We start from the raw sequence: 15809 nt of genomic DNA on the forward strand, positions 1-15809 counted from the left end.
AGAAGCTCTGGCTACTCAGGTTGGGATCCATTGCTTAACAGGAGCCATATAACCATCCCTGCAGAGAGAAGCAGGTAAAAGCTATTTGACACTGGAACAAACTCCTTCGGGAGGTTGTGGACTCTCCTTCCTTGGAGGTTTTTCAGCAGAGGTTGGATGGCCATATGTCCTGGATGCTTTAATTGAGATTCCCTGCATTACAAGGGGTTAAACTAGATAACTCGGGGTCCCTTACAACTCTACAATTCTATGAGGACACCTGCTCCTTTCAAGGAATGGATGAATGGAAATAGATATTTCCAACATTTCATAAAGTAGGTGACACCAGTCAGTGGGCTCTGTCAGCAACTTGTTCCAGGTAAAAACTGGGTTAGCATGTTTACTCTGAAGTAACTCCTCCCAAATATTGCTAGCGGGTGGGAGTATCTTATCTTTTATGCTATTCTCAGCACAGAGCAACTGTGCTACCCATTACCTCGGTGGTAAAGAGTCCTTAGAAAAGTTGGGAGGCTGATGAAATTAAGTAGGGGGCTGTAGGTTCCCTGCTTTTAGTTTGGGGCTTTGAAGGTTAAAACCAACACATTGAGCTGCATCTAGAAACAAACTAGGAATTGCTGGAGTTAAGAAGTAATGCAATATTCTCACAGTGCCAAGCTCCTGTCAGCAGCTTTACTGCTGTCTTCCAAACCAGCTGAAGTTTCTAATCACTTTTCAAAGGCAACCCCAAATATAACACAGTACTTGATTCAAAAGTCACACACTTCTGTAGGAAAAAATATGTCCAAACTTCCAGTCAGGACTCGACTACCACTTCCTGAGGCAAGGAATTAATCCTTGGTGTCTTTGCACCTTGTTCTGCCTGCAATAAAGTCTCCTTGGGAAATGGGTACATTCTGTAAATAAATCCTTACTCTGTCTAAATCCTCTTTATCCCAATTACAGGCATTTAGAATAATAATATATTCATCATTACCTCCCCAGTTTGGGAGTGAGTCATTTTGTGTCCCTGCTGTTTTTCTTGGATGTAGTAGCCATTTCTCAGGTTTCCTCTGGGGAATTGTAGATCTCTTTGGCCTCTTTCAACAAGCACAGAAAGTACCATCAAAAATTTAAATAATTTAAATAATTTCATCATTCTTTTGCGGGCCTGCAATTGGAACACAACTTAAATTCTTTAATAAATCAGATAGAACAACAGTTCAACAAATTTTATATTGTTTCTGGGTAATTACCCAGCATTTGTTAAAATCATTGAATACTTTTGCATTTATAAACTGACATTGATTCAGATTTCAGTGTAGACAGAGTTATGAAAACATATGAACTGGTTTTACCTTGATTTTTCATTTTATCAGCATTTCATTTTGTGTTCAGTTTACTGACTTTAAATACATATGTGAATAGAATTGATTTTGTGTTGGTTCTTTGCTTTGTGTATGCAATTTCAGCTATTCCTCTTCCGCCCTGCTCTGTTTATAGTTTTGGATCATTGTTTTTTCTTCTTTCCCATTTGTTCTCTAGTAATTAGACACGACTGATTTCCCTCCTGCCACTTGCTCCCCAAGGGAAGCAGCAGCAGAGAGAGAGCTATGCTGGGCATTATTACGACAAGCCTCATATATAACTCTTTCGTTCTCTTTTATATTAAGGACAGAGACCTGTACTCGGGTCTAAAAAGTTATTTGTCCATTTGCTATAAATTCAGCAGCTTTGTATGCATTGTGCATATTGAGGAGGAAAATTGAAATTTTCCTTTATGTAATTTATTTTGCAATTTTTACCGTTGTACATCGGTAAAGGGGGGGTGTGAGAGTTCTGTGCAGGAAGGCAACAGAGAAGAGGAAGCTGAGAATTAACAGAAGAATATGAGTTAAGTTCAGTTACAGGGACTTAGGCTGGGTTTCAGTAAGGGATGAAGTATTGGAAAAGGGAAGGACCAACATCACTACTGCAGCTTGCAAAGCAAAGTGTGGCAGAAGGTGGGAGCTGCAAAACTGGCAATGGCAGCCCTAGGAAGCAAGATTTCTGTGGTGGTGACTAGGTGAAGGGTTTGAAGGAGGAAAAGATTGTCGAGGGTGATTGCTTTCTGGGTGCTGGAGCAAGAAAAGGGGAGAGAACAAATTGGGCTAAGATGAGAGAGAATAGTGCATGGGATAATCCTAGGAGTGACCACCAAAAAAACTGAGGATTGTATACAACTGGATAAACTGGATGTGAGACTCTTTGGAGGATGAATTATGAGGCCAGTGCTTTATTCTGGTTCCCACAGAATCATGGGGCTTCCTTGCTTTTTAAGGACAAAGGAAAACAGAGGCACGCAGTACACAGGGATTTCCTTCAATACCCATCCCCAACAGCACCTGCTAGCTTTGGGATCTTGTAGCTCTAACACTAAAAGGGAGATGGTGTGATCCCAACAAGAGAAGCCACCTTCAGGACAGCCATGTTTTCATTGCATAGTACTAATGGCAATTCTGCCTTCTGAGTTCCACAAGAGGTCAATATTTGTAGCATTGCACTGTGGAAATTGTAACATTTGTGAGGCAGTAAATTGATGGCCAGTTAGAGCCTTTTCTAGAATACAGTGGTACCTCGGGTTACATACGCTTCAGGTTACGTACGCTTCAGGTTACAGACTCCGCTAACCCAGTAATAGTACTTCAGGTTAAGAACTTTGCTTCAGGATAAGAACAGAAATCAGGCTCCGGTGGCGCGGCGGCAGCAAGAGGTGCCATTAGCTAAAGTGGTACCTCAGGTTAAGAACAGTTTCAGGTTAAGAACGAACCTCCGGAACGAATTAAGTACTTAACCTGAGGTACCACTGTATGTGCTACTTTTTGATTGAAGAAACATTTTGAATCTTAAAAACAAAATCTGTTAACTGAACTGCTTCACCAGCAGGTGGCACACACCTGCTTTTTGTTATTAAAATAATGAAATATAATTAAACTTCTGGCAGTATTTTTGTGAGCACTGTAACCTTTTGTAGTTCGTGCATTACAAAAATAAAAGCATCTGTGTCATCAGAGTTTTAATTTTCAGAACTCTGTAACAGCTTAGCTCATGGGATCAAACTGACTTTTGTTACCTGATATTAGGACCTATTGATAACATCATTTTAAAGACTGTTTGGTTAAAGGCCAAAATAAATGACCTGTAAAATCGGGCTAATAGCTGAGAGGGCATATTTAAATTGGGGAAACGGTGCAAGAAAAGGGTTGAAGCTCCCCCTCCCTCCAACCTCAGGATCATATTGCAGTTGTCCTCCCACCTCCACCCCCATATCATTTCTAAATAAATTAGAGATTGCTTACATCTCCCTCTTTCAATGTCTCATCTACATAGGCTCTCAAATTATAATTTTGTAGCATGTCAAAACAAATACTGTACTAGAATTATAATTACATCAGAATATTGACTGTAAAACCTGAGCTTGTTTATATTTAAAAAAGTATTAAGAATATAAAGAGCCCTGCTGGATCAAACCAAGGACGCAACTGCTTCCAATAGTGCCCCCCTCCCCCCCCCAATGCTCCCAAAGGGGCCCTCAAGTATGAAGGTATTAGGCTTCCTCTATTCTTAGTCCTCAGCTTCTTGAACTCAAAGCTATGCTGCCTCAAAATCGAGGCCTCTGACTATGTTTAACTATCCTGGCATATGAAACAATTAACAATTTCAATAACTATTTAAAGAATATTTAATTTCAGTAACCTGCCAAATATTAAGCAGTTGTCAGAAGATCAAAGCACCTGCAGAATGAGTGCACAGATAGATGTAAACAGTAAATAAAAGACTTAGCAGTCTTCAAAAGTGGCAGCAGTAATATGAAACAGAGAAAGTGCTGATATGCATAAATGTAGTTCTGTTAACCTCAGCCAACATGGGGACAGCGTAAGTGATCCTCAGATCATCTCCCCCTCCATCCCCCAAATAATCCATGCCAAGGGTTTCCATATGCACACACACACTCTCTCTCTCTCTGCACTATACACACACACTTGTGTGTGTGCGTGTGTGTGTGTGTGTGTGTGTGTGTGTGTGTGTGTGTGTTGAACTGATGGGAATTGTGGTTCAGAGGGCCAAGGGTTCCTCACATTAGTTCTATGATTTCCTCAGTTAGCCTTTGCAGCAGTTCAGAATAGCAACTTTTTATGATCAGATAAACACTTTCTCTCTGTTTTGGCCTTGGGTCAATCTTTCAGTTCACGCCTGTCTTGAACCCCATCTGGTTAAGTACCTATACAATGTGGGAGAAGAAAACTCAGTAGCCTCTGCGATTCCTATCACTGCTCTCCCTTGCAGGACACAGTACTTGCATAATTCCTGTGCTGTGTTTTGTTTTTTGTTGGTCCATCTCTTAACATTTCACTACACATTATACATCTTTCACTGACACTCTCCTCCCACCAGAAAATCTCTCTGTTACCTCCATGTGTCTAGGTTGCCCGCTTATGCCCTTCTGCATTTCATAGAAAGTGTAAAAGTCTCCTGCTTCCACCTAAGGCTCACTTTGCACATACAAGTTTTTCTGCTGTAGCCCACACGCTTGAATACCAGCTTCTAATGATTTTGCTTAATGAAATTAAGGCAGCCAAGTCTGTCTTCAATAGCAAGCTATGTTCTTTCCTGCCATGTGGAAGACAAAAAAAATAAACAAATGTTTGTATTTGTATTCATGCAGGTCTCATTAGGTGGTGTTGATCTGACAGTGCGGGTTCTCACAACAGGCTACTGGCCTACTCAGTCGGCCACACCAAAGTGCAACATTCCCCCAGCCCCCAGACATGCTTTTGAAATATTTAGGAGGTAAGGAATGGTTAAGATTATTTGTGTGAATGGTTAGTGGAATGTGTTTTTGTAAAAAGAAAAAAAGATACAGCTAATGGCCAGATAATCTGCATGCATTAAATGCTTCTTTATATGCATGCAGTTGAAGCTTGCTTGCCATGTTATCAGTCACAAAATAGTAATCTTCTATATTGATATAGAAGAAGCTCTTGCTTCCATAGTTAAAAGTATAGATGATCAAATGGCCATTCAACTTCTTGAATTTTGTAGATTTTATTTAGCCAAACATAGTGGAAGGCAGCTGACACTCCAGCATCACATGGGCTCTGCAGATCTCAATGCCACCTTCTATGGTCCTGTTAAAAAGGTAAGCGCTGTGTCTGTAAACATATTATTGCTTTGAATTGTGCCTTCAGCTATTGTGAACTTAGAAATAAACTCAGTTCCACATACATTTCAGTCTTTCATATAGAAGCTCATGTTAACAATACTTACCACTTTTAATATATGTAGTCAGCTGTGTGTGTGTGTATATGTGTGTATATATATATATATATATATAATACACACACACACACACACACACACACACACACCGTCTAGCACTGCAAATTTCCCAGAATAGCCCTCTCTGAAAATATATATATTTTCATCTTTCTGGCAGGCTGCCTTTGCTTCTGGCTCTCAGTGGAATTATAGTTCACTTTGAGAAGCTGTGGGGTATCAGAAGCTGTGGTTGTCATAATGTGTAAAGTTTGACATTAAAAAACTTATCCAATTTACGTATGCTGAGAAACTGCACAATCTTGACTCAGTTTTGTGAAAGCCTATTTGTCAGATGCTATGGTGACTTGGATCTTCAGCTGGCTTATTACAAAGCAAACAGCTCTATAAGCTGTTTTGCTTTTTAATGGCAAAACTAATTATATAAACTGGAATAAAATGGAATGAGTATCTCAAAATGAAAATCTTTGTTTTATATTTACAAGCAGATGAGTCAGATCATGACTTATACCTTATAGTAAGTACATAGAAAGCTGAAAGAAGGAGCATAACAGAATGTTCCGAGAATGATTTTTGACTTTTTTGAAAATTAAAACAGGAAGATGGCTCAGAGGTTGGTGTAGGAGGCGCCCAAGTAACTGGCTCTAACACACGGAAGCACATATTGCAAGTCTCCACTTTCCAGATGACGATACTAATGCTCTTTAACAACAGAGAAAAATACACTTTTGAGGTATGAGCTGTGACTTTCTCTGCTAGCTGTAAAAATTTTAACTTATCTCCCAAATATGCATTCATCTTCCTCTACCGTATGGAGAAGAGGGATTATTCATCCCTTTGAGCCATTTGTACAGGAAGTTCTTGAACTATTGGTATATGAGGCTGCTAACACTTTTAGAGTATTTTGGAATCTTATTGGTCCTCATCCAGGAATACCCTCACTTGTTAGTGAAAGTCTGAGATTGTATCATTCATTATATACTTCTATACTTAAATACTTCTTGGGTTCAGCTCTAAAAATAATTTATATCTTTCAAAGCCCTGTGATTCAAGGAAGATTTTAAAATTCCTTTGAATTGTGTTGGGTGAAATTCAAGTGTTGGAAACCCAAATATATTTATTTACAGTATTTACTGATAGTAATCACATCTTTTTCATGGTGTGTATTTTTCCTAATGGATACTCGTTTTTTACTTGCCATGTAATGATGTGGAAAACAAATCCTTAGTTACCATCTTGCCACCATGTGTGTGTGACAGTAGTACTTAAGTGAAAGTACTCTTTAAGTGTCACCACACAAGGTGAATTGATACATTGTGAAATTAAACAAAATCAAGCAGCCTGAATGTTAACAGTTTGTAGACAGGAAGTCTAGTTGCTACTTCCCCTTAAAACTATATTTAAATCAAAGGAAATGCAATCCTGTAATCAAGCAATTACCATTCTTTTCTAGTTTGATGTTTTAATATATTTTGTAAAAAATCTTGTTCTTATATAGACACTAATTGCTGAGCACCATGTTCAAGTGACAAGAGTATTTCCTGGACGGGAACGCTTAAGTCTGCAGGTGCAGGAATTGCATTTTTGAATGCTCCCCCCACATTTAAAAAGAAAAATCCTTACATGTAGAAAATGAGGGAATCTGGGAAGGGTTTCTAGCAGCCTTCTTTCAGTGCTTCTTTATAGTAAGGAAGCCTTTTACAAGGAACTCTCACTACTTCCTATCTCCTACCTGGAGTCTGAAGTGGTATAGTTCAGAGGGACTCTTCAGCACACCTGTGCCAAGAGGGAAGGGCCATGGCTCAGTGGTAGAACACATTCCTTTAATGCAAAAGGTCCCAGGTTCAGTACCCAGTATCTCCAGGCAGGGCTGGGAGTGACCTTTGTCCGGAACCATAGAGAGCCACTGTCAGTTAGAAGAGACAGTACTAAGCTAGATGGACCACTAGTTTCACTTGGTATATGTAAAATTTCCTATACTCCTATATGCTGAACATATAGATCATCCTACTCCTCTACAGATTTGTGAACAAGGTGTCCTGTGCTACAGTAACTTGCACAGTTGAAGTTTATATAGATTACTGTATTAAGTGATAAAATTAAGTGCTGAAACACAATGCTGTCAACTTTTAGTTTAGAGTAACTTTCATTTTTTTCTGTAAATAGCCTTTTCAGCTATGAATTATCTATAGATTTACTGCCAGATGTTTTCTGAATTTGTCAAAATAACCATTGATAGTCTTGAACTAGTTTGATTAGAGGGGGAAGACATCTTCAAAACTGTTCTGAATTTTGTTTTCTTCATAACTACCTTTTGCCATAATAATAATAATAATAACTTTATTATTTATACCCCACCCATCTGGCTGTTAAATTTAATGTAGGAAATACAACAAGAGACTGATATCCCCGAAAGAGAGCTTGTACGAGCGCTACAGTCCCTTGCGTGTGGAAAGCCAACACAACGGGTTCTCACAAAAGAGCCGAAATCAAAAGAAATAGAAAATGGACACATATTTACAGTGAATGACCAGTTCACATCCAAACTGCACAGAGTCAAGATTCAAACAGGTATGCTCACTTTCATTTTCAGCTACCACGTCTAGAATCTGTCCAACTCCTGAATTTACAATATTGGAATCATACATTCTAGTATGGAAACTAAACTGGTCACCCATTCTTAGGGCTGCCTTCAAGGAACTAATATATTCTTGAACCAATGCTTGCCTCAGTGCAAGCTGGATAGGATTTTGTTATGTATCTTCTATTTGTGATGCTTTCCATGCCATGTACTGTGGATAATATAAATATTCATAAAGCCATGGCCTTATAATTCCAGGTGGGTGTTTAACTTAATAAACTGGGCATATATTTTGTGAGCTTTATGCTTGCACATCCTTAAAGCCTTAATTTACTTCAGGCATGAGAGCCCTGCTGTATCAGGCAGAAGACCCATCTGGTCCAGCATCCTGTTTTTACAATAGCCAACCAGATGCCTGTAGGAAGGCCTCAAGCAGGACTTGAATGCAACAGCACTCTCTCCGCTTGTAATTCCCAGCAACTGGTATTCCAAGGCATACTGCCTCCGACAGTGGAGGGAGAACATAAACCATCATAGCTAATACTCCTTGGTAGCCTTATCCTTTCTTCTTGACCAGTATATAAACTGATTACCAGTGATACACAGGATACTCATACAAAATGAAAATGGAGATGGATCCAAATTGGAAGGGAAATGGAAGCCTAAAATGAAGAAGTAGGCTAAAGATCCACTGACAGCAGCTACAGATGTAAGGGATATGCAGATAGAAAAAGCATGTTATGACAGACAATGCTGAACTACTTATGCTAGGAAAGCTTCATGATTATAGCAAATGCAAAGACCCAGTTCTCTTACTATCTCAGTAGAAACTGGCACTTCAACGAAGCAAGCTAAACTAGCCCCAAAGGTTGTATTATATAACTTATTTCCATGTGTGACTGAATATATGAAACCCAGTGTTATCCAGAATTGCAATTTAACAAATGTGAAGGAACCTTTTAAATGCATTCAGTTGTGGTCTAAAAATATCAAATCCCTCAAGAAGCATTTGACCTGTTTTAAAACTTGTTGCTGTAACGGATAATCATTTATTAATCTTAAATATGTTCCAATTTTGCACTTCGGTTGGTTGTCCTTTTGCATCATACTCTGTTTCAAGTATTTATTGACACTGCTAAAGAAAAATATTTTGGCTTTAGTATCTTTAGAATTAAATAGCTACAGTATTTCTAAATTGAGATATTTCTTCTATTCTTTCAGTTGCTGCCAAACAAGGAGAATCGGACCCAGAAAGAAAAGAAACAAGACAGAAAGTAGATGATGACAGAAAACATGAGATAGAGGCTGCTATAGTCCGGATAATGAAATCTAGGAAGAAGATGCAGCATAATGTTCTAGTAGCAGAGGTAATCTCACTCACTGAATGGGGTTAGTCAAGGGTGGATGTGGCCGGCAGACCAAAAGGGTTAGCCACCTCTGTTTTAGAGCAGTGTCAACCGTGTAATAAAAATAAATTGCTGCTGAACTCTTGAGGCTACTAACTACATCTTTTGGTACAGATGATTTGTTGCTTTATAGAATGTTGATTAATATGCAGTGGCCTTTTGTGAAACACCGCTAACTGAGGTGGCACAAGTTTCCTCTTGTTTTAAAGTCAGTGTTAAGTCTAGCGTGTGCATTCTTGCTGTGCCAGTATAATAAACAATATTAAAATATTTTTTATTATATTCCAGGTAACCCAACAACTGAAGGCACGATTCCTACCAAGTCCAGTTGTTATTAAAAAGCGTATTGAAGGACTTATTGAGCGTGAATATTTGGCACGAACACCTGAGGACCGCAAAGTATACACTTACGTAGCATAAAATGTGTTCCGCAAATATGATTTATTCTTGGACTATACTCTTCGCATGAACTGGGAAGTTCTTTTAAATCATTAAATATTAAGACGACCATCTCTTCTATTAAATTACAATACATGTTCTAGATCATTCAGATCAAGCCTTTTCTCCTTCGGAGAGTTTTTCAACATCAAAATGATTGAGCTTCAAGCTTCTCAGCGTTTATCCCAGTAGAAATCATCCTTACAGTTCCTCGGGAAAATGTGAATGTGCCGCGTTTTGTTTTCAATACTGTATGAAAACAGGAAAAAATAAAATAAAAACAAATTTAGAAAATACAGCTCATTAAAAAATAAAATTGTTGGAATTTCATTTCCCCGGATCTTCAGTGTTGATGTAAATGTGTTTTCTGTAGTGTTGCTTAGCACTTTGCGCATTGTATACGTTGGGTTACAAGAAAAACACAGCTGGTAAGACTGAATTTCCAAAAATACTGCTCTGCTTTGGACATTTCTTTAAAGAGCCATGTTTAATTTAAATATTTGGTGAATTTATAAAGACCTGAGAACACAGTTTTGGCATGCTTTACTTCTCCACCTGCATTCATTCATGTTCCAGCTAATATGATCAGGAACCTTTTTTCTGGGCACAGTTATGGGCTGTAATATTTGGCCTTCCCTTTTGTAATTTGAGTTCTTCCAAATTAAGTTACATACTGATTAGGTTTGATCTGGTTCCTTTATAGGAGAAATGGGAAGAAATTTAGTGTGTATAAACTGTATGATACTTTTTGCTGTTGTACTCACTGCTCATAGTGGATTGTACAGAGCGATGTTTTTATTTCACTCAATGTAGACAAAACAAATTTAAAATAAATGGATTTAGTGTACAAGGAGCACTAATTCAAGTGTATTTAGAGCACAGGGATGGCAATTTATTAAACTAAATATTGCCCCTTGGAGAAGCACATTAGCCTGCACTCTATTCACGAAGTAGAGAGGGGGTTATGGCTTTTGATTTCCCACTTTTCAGAAGGTTCAAGTGAAGCCATTGTGCACTATTAATTTACTGTTTTAAAATGCAATCTAAAAATGCAATAAATATTGTTACTTTGATCTTAATGAAATCTCCAGTTCTTACAGCAAGTATTTTCTCCCTCTCCTCAGGGTGGTTCAGCATAACATTTGCTCCAGTGCTTTCAAAACCGGGGTATTTCTTAGAGGATGTTCGTAAATGTTAACTTTATGTAGTCCCTGTACCATATAACATACATGCTTTTGCATCAAATAACTATCTTCTTTAGAGATCACCCTCAAGTTGCCACTGGTGAATTAAATCTAGCTTTATTTCATGCATAGTAATAGATAACCTCTCAGATGTTACAGCTCTGATTGTTTTCTCTGTAACATTGTGAACTTAAAAAACAAAACCAGTGCAGCATGAAAAAAGCTGAAGTTTTTTGGTGGGGAGGTGGGGAGATGCAAATTCCCTGCCTGTTATGTGTTGGCCCCTTGTAAAGGGGTCTGTATTTGAGCAATATTCACCTAGCAATCCATGTTGGTCTCTGTCAGGGTGAACTGTACAGCTAGTGCGAGTGAGAAGGGAAAACTTCCAAGAACTCAGTTGAGCATTTTGCTGTAGTATATTTGTATGCTTACTTGAATATATAACAAATACCTTTTTTGTAGAATAGCTGCTACTTAGCAGGTGTTTAGCACATCTGCAATGTTTCTCCTATATTGTCAGTTATCCTTATGATGATGTAGTAAAGTAAGTCAAAAGAATGATGGGAAAGAGAAATTGAAAGGGGGGGTTGTAGGGGGGGATCTGAAAGGCAAAGGTAAAGGGTAAAGGGACCCCTGACCATTAGCTGATAAATAAAAGTGGTTCTGTGACACAAGCTGTTTGAAGCAAACACAGATAAAATGCATAGGCTTCAGCAGCAACGAACTGAATATATTTATACCTTCCCAAGATTTCCCATCCAATTTTTTATTTTTTTTTTAATAAAATATTTATTGAAATTTTACAAAAACATAAATTTACAAAATACAAAAAAGAAAGAAAAAAACATACAAAAATACATAAAAAATAAAAATACAAAGTACAAAAAACAAATAGATACAAAAGAGATAAAAACAAACCCATTTTTTATAACTTTAAACTCATTAGCTTGTTTCCTTGACTTCCTCACACCTCCCCTTTCTGTATTCCCATTTAAATAATCAAATCAGCAAATCCTTACCCTCTTCCCATCCAATTTTTTAAAAGTACCGGTAACTTAAGATTGCAACCTATACTTACTTGAACATGAAGATGATTGCTCTTAATATTTCTCATTGTTTCTTATTGAAGCTACTACTGTTTGCTGATCATGTTCACTACATGAATTAGGCAAGTTTGCTTTAACATTCCTTTTTTGTAGTATTGTTAGCATGCCATATCCTTGCATTCAATTCTTTTCATAAGCTTGAAGGGCATGGATTTGCTAGGGAATTTATAACAAAGTCGGCAACAAGCATACTAATTTAATTAGCTGTAAATTTAAGAACTATATCTGGCAGACTTCTCATTGTGACTGAAGTTTAGCTGCTGCAAGATAAACCTTACTTTTCTCTATAAAGCCACATCCTGTCTGCCCTATCTTTCAGTAGCTATTTGCTGATAGGAAGGAAGCAGTGTTGTCTTATTGCACTGTTTCAGGCTCTAGGGCTGATAAACAGCCAGTAAGATGCCCCTTAAGTGACTGTTGTGTCCTATTGATTAAGGTATTCACAAGATACATCTGCTCTGCAGGTGAGGAATGCTGGCATGCAGGACTGGGATAAGGCTGCCTGCTGGTGCAAGCTGATAGGTTTTCCCCTATGCAAGTGTATAATGGGGACCTATAAACTTGATCCTGTGATCTAGTGTCTGAATGCAAATAGGGCCAGAAGCTTATACATTTGAAAAAACTTTACCCACAAGCTATTTGCCCTGCTGAGGAAAATGTATTGAGTTCAACCTCCCACCCTAGTATGCTGTTTAAAAAGGTATATGTGGAATGGGGATCTGCTTCTAGATTTCCTGCACACCATCTAGTTTAACCTTTAGATTGTTGCCAATTTATATTAAAGCTGAATAATACTCTATGATGAACACTGTTTCTAGAGGTTTTGGGAGGTGGGTGAAGGAGTTTTTTTTAGTTTTCCTTGCTCAACCCATTTGCTTTGACTCCTGTTTACAGCCTTGGCAGCATTTGCAAATCCTACTACTTCTTCCCCATTATTCTGTGTCAATTAGGGCAGAAAGCATTGTGTCCACTCCAGATATACTTCATGATGATGCCACATAGAATCATTCTAGAGTTGGAAGGGATCTTGCGGGTCATCTAGCCCAACCCCCTGCTGTGCAGGGATCTCAGCTAAAGCATTCATGATAGATGGCCATCCAACCTCTGCTTAAAAACCTCCAAGGAAGGAGAATCCACCTTCCGAGGGAGTCCGCTCTACTGTCAAACAGCTTTTACTGACAAAAAGTTCTTCCTGGTATTTAGTCGGAATCTCCCTTCTTGTAACTTGAAGCCGTTGGTTCAGGTTCTACCCTCCAAAGCAGGAGAATACAAGCTTGCTCCATCCTCCATGTGACAGCCCTTTAGATATTTGAAGATGCCTATCAAATATCTACCATTTCAGATTTTACCAGTGTAGCAGAAGTGAGTATTGTTACACCATCACTGCTGCTAACATGAGTAAGCAGTTCCAATTATATGAGTGTGGGGAACATTTGGCCCTCCATATATTGCTGAACTATGGCTCCCATCAACCCCAGCAAGCTTTACCAATAAATATGGCCAATGGGAGCTGTAGTTCAGCAACTTCTGGAGGGCCACAATTTTCCCACACCTGCTATTACAGGTGTTAACAAAGAATGCCCAAAAGGTTGGGGGGGGGTTCCTTCTTGCATCAAGTAGACAAGTTGGGACATGTTTTGACTCGGCCTCTGTGAACAAGTTTATTTTCTATCATTAGACAATTCTATAGTACTGTTTGCTGGCACAGAGCCAGCAAAGGGTGTTCACTATCAGGAGGCATAGACAGCCATTCTGGATAGAACTACAGAAAACAGACCCTCAAATCTATAATGTGTTGAGACAAAGTTTTTCAGTCTTGTTAAGATCAAATTACACTTCCTAAAAGCAAACTCTTAACCATATGAAAGAACCTTCCTTGAAAAAGGATCCCTCTTCAGCATGGGAGGGAAATTGTTAAAATCACATTTGTTTGAATCCAGCACAGTAAATATGAAAATTGCAAATACTGTAAAGATGCCGACATAAAGTTCTGATTGTGTTAATGTGCAACTTTAGAGTAAATTAATGCAGCTCCTGTTTTCTGTACTTTGTATTTTTGTAATGCTTACTGTAAACCTTATTCTGCTTTGTTTCTGAGCTCCATACAGCTTTTCCCTTAAAATGGTTGCTGCACTTTTATATTATTAAAGCAGTGATTGACATGTTCTGCTTAAAAGCGGGATGTTTTAGAAGGCAATGATACCATAACTTTCTACAGAATTCCAATTTCTATGGAGCTACTTGACAATAACATTTGAAGCCTCTAAATGACAGAACAGCCCTCTCCCATCATAGTATTGTGACAAGAACCCACTATCATTTGGTGATGGAGGCTGGTTTATTGGAGAAGTAATCTACTGAGACACCTAAAATTATACTGTAGAGCAATCTGCCAAGGCAGCTTTGCAATTATGTCACAAAACCTTTTGTAGAGCATTACGGGAGGAAATGCAGGGTTACCTTCAATGCATATTAAATTGTAGTTTTACCCTTTGTCGTGGAGCTGATATGCAGAGCTACATAGAATATCAACATGCATTGGATGAAAGTTACAGATGAGATGGAAGTTAACATGATCCCGAAGACTTAGTTTGAAACTAGGGTTGACTGAAATTTAGTTGATTATTTGCTTTAGTGGGTTGGCCAGTTTATTGGTTAAATCTGCAAACATTTGCATAATATAGTTCTAAAGGGGGAAAGGTTTACTTTGAGCCAGAATCAATGAAGCAGGTATGCTAGCGGGAGCCAGAGCAACAGAACTTATCCCATCCACCCCCATGCTGCCAAAGTTAGTGTTTGTAGAATTTCTACATATTTTTTTTAGGTGGAGCACATTGTATTCTTTGAAATGTACACATCTTCATTTTAATTATTGCCATGTCTACGGATGGAATGTAGACATGCATAATGCTCAAGAATTCTGCACCTGATGACAGGCCTGCACATCTTTGACCATATCTCAAAGATGATAGCTTCCATCATTTAAACGGATCAATAGATCATTCACAGTACTTGCAACTTGAGCTATATCCAATCAATAACAAGCAGCCAGACAAAAATTGCACAACTTGTCCTGCATTTTGCAGATTTATTTACAGCCTGCACTTAGTGCTGTCCTGTAAATGCTTTCTTAACTGCTGTTGGAAGATATTTTACTGTCCCTCAGCCCAGTTTTACTACTTAATGTAAACTAAAACACTTTTCTCCAGTGGAGGCTATGTTAGGTCATATTATGAAACTTTTGCTTCTAACAGCATCAACGTGTTTGAGAATGTCAGAATCTAGTGAATGCATTGTCTGAGCAAGTTTGCACATGCATGGGCATCATGAAGTAATTATGGTATCAAGTGATGGCTGGCATATTTGAAAAAACCAGCACAGGGTTGATAGACACTTTTGTAATAACAGCTTTGGTGGAGACAATTCACCTATTGAGCTACAAGTACGGTAACTCATTGTCAAGAGCTTTGGTGGCACCTTGTTGGATGATATATAAATGGATGGGTAAGTAAGGCATTAGTGAACAATTTGATGTGGGAATGAAAAGCATGAATTCTGCAAATGGTCTGAGAAACTTTGGGGCCAGACTAACCTACAATATGGAGTGGGGAACCTCAGGCCCCACAACCAAATACAGCCTCACAGGCTTCTTTCTCTGGTTCTTAGGGTGCTCCCAAGAATATACCTCCTCCTTAGATCAAAAATCTCAAAACAGCTATGCTCTACACCATTCTTGAGTGATTTTAACCAGCCGAGATGTGACAATGTCCCATTCTTTCTTATATGTATAACGGTGGAGCGG

General features: G+C 38.5%; 2 protein-coding genes across 5 annotated transcripts in view; one reads left to right on the top strand and one right to left on the bottom strand.

The window, feature by feature from the left end:
- The window catches only part of CUL3 (cullin 3), a 45737-nt gene extending 35690 nt beyond the window's left edge, over nucleotides 1-10047 (top strand). For 2 of the 4 annotated variants that reach the window (XM_083613751.1, XM_083613753.1), the window contains exons 11-17: nucleotides 4682-4806; nucleotides 5059-5155; nucleotides 5891-6025; nucleotides 6791-6859; nucleotides 7677-7863; nucleotides 9095-9240; nucleotides 9568-10047. In XM_083613751.1, coding sequence (XP_083469877.1) covers nucleotides 4682-4806; nucleotides 5059-5155; nucleotides 5891-6025; nucleotides 6791-6859; nucleotides 7677-7863; nucleotides 9095-9240; nucleotides 9568-9699 — 891 coding nt within the window. In that variant the 3' untranslated portion in view covers nucleotides 9700-10047. The remainder of the gene's footprint in view (nucleotides 1-4681; nucleotides 4807-5058; nucleotides 5156-5890; nucleotides 6026-6790; nucleotides 6860-7676; nucleotides 7864-9094; nucleotides 9241-9567) is intronic. The other 2 variants (XM_083613752.1, XM_083613754.1) reach the window with 1 other exon arrangement.
- The window catches only part of LOC310762549 (uncharacterized protein), a 537990-nt gene that overhangs the window by 454088 nt on the left and 68093 nt on the right, over nucleotides 1-15809 (bottom strand). The gene's annotated exons all lie outside the window — the stretch shown is intronic.

This window comes from Podarcis filfolensis (assembly GCF_964270895.1).
Source record: "Podarcis filfolensis genome assembly, chromosome: 5".
NCBI lineage: Eukaryota > Metazoa > Chordata > Lepidosauria > Squamata > Lacertidae > Podarcis > Podarcis filfolensis.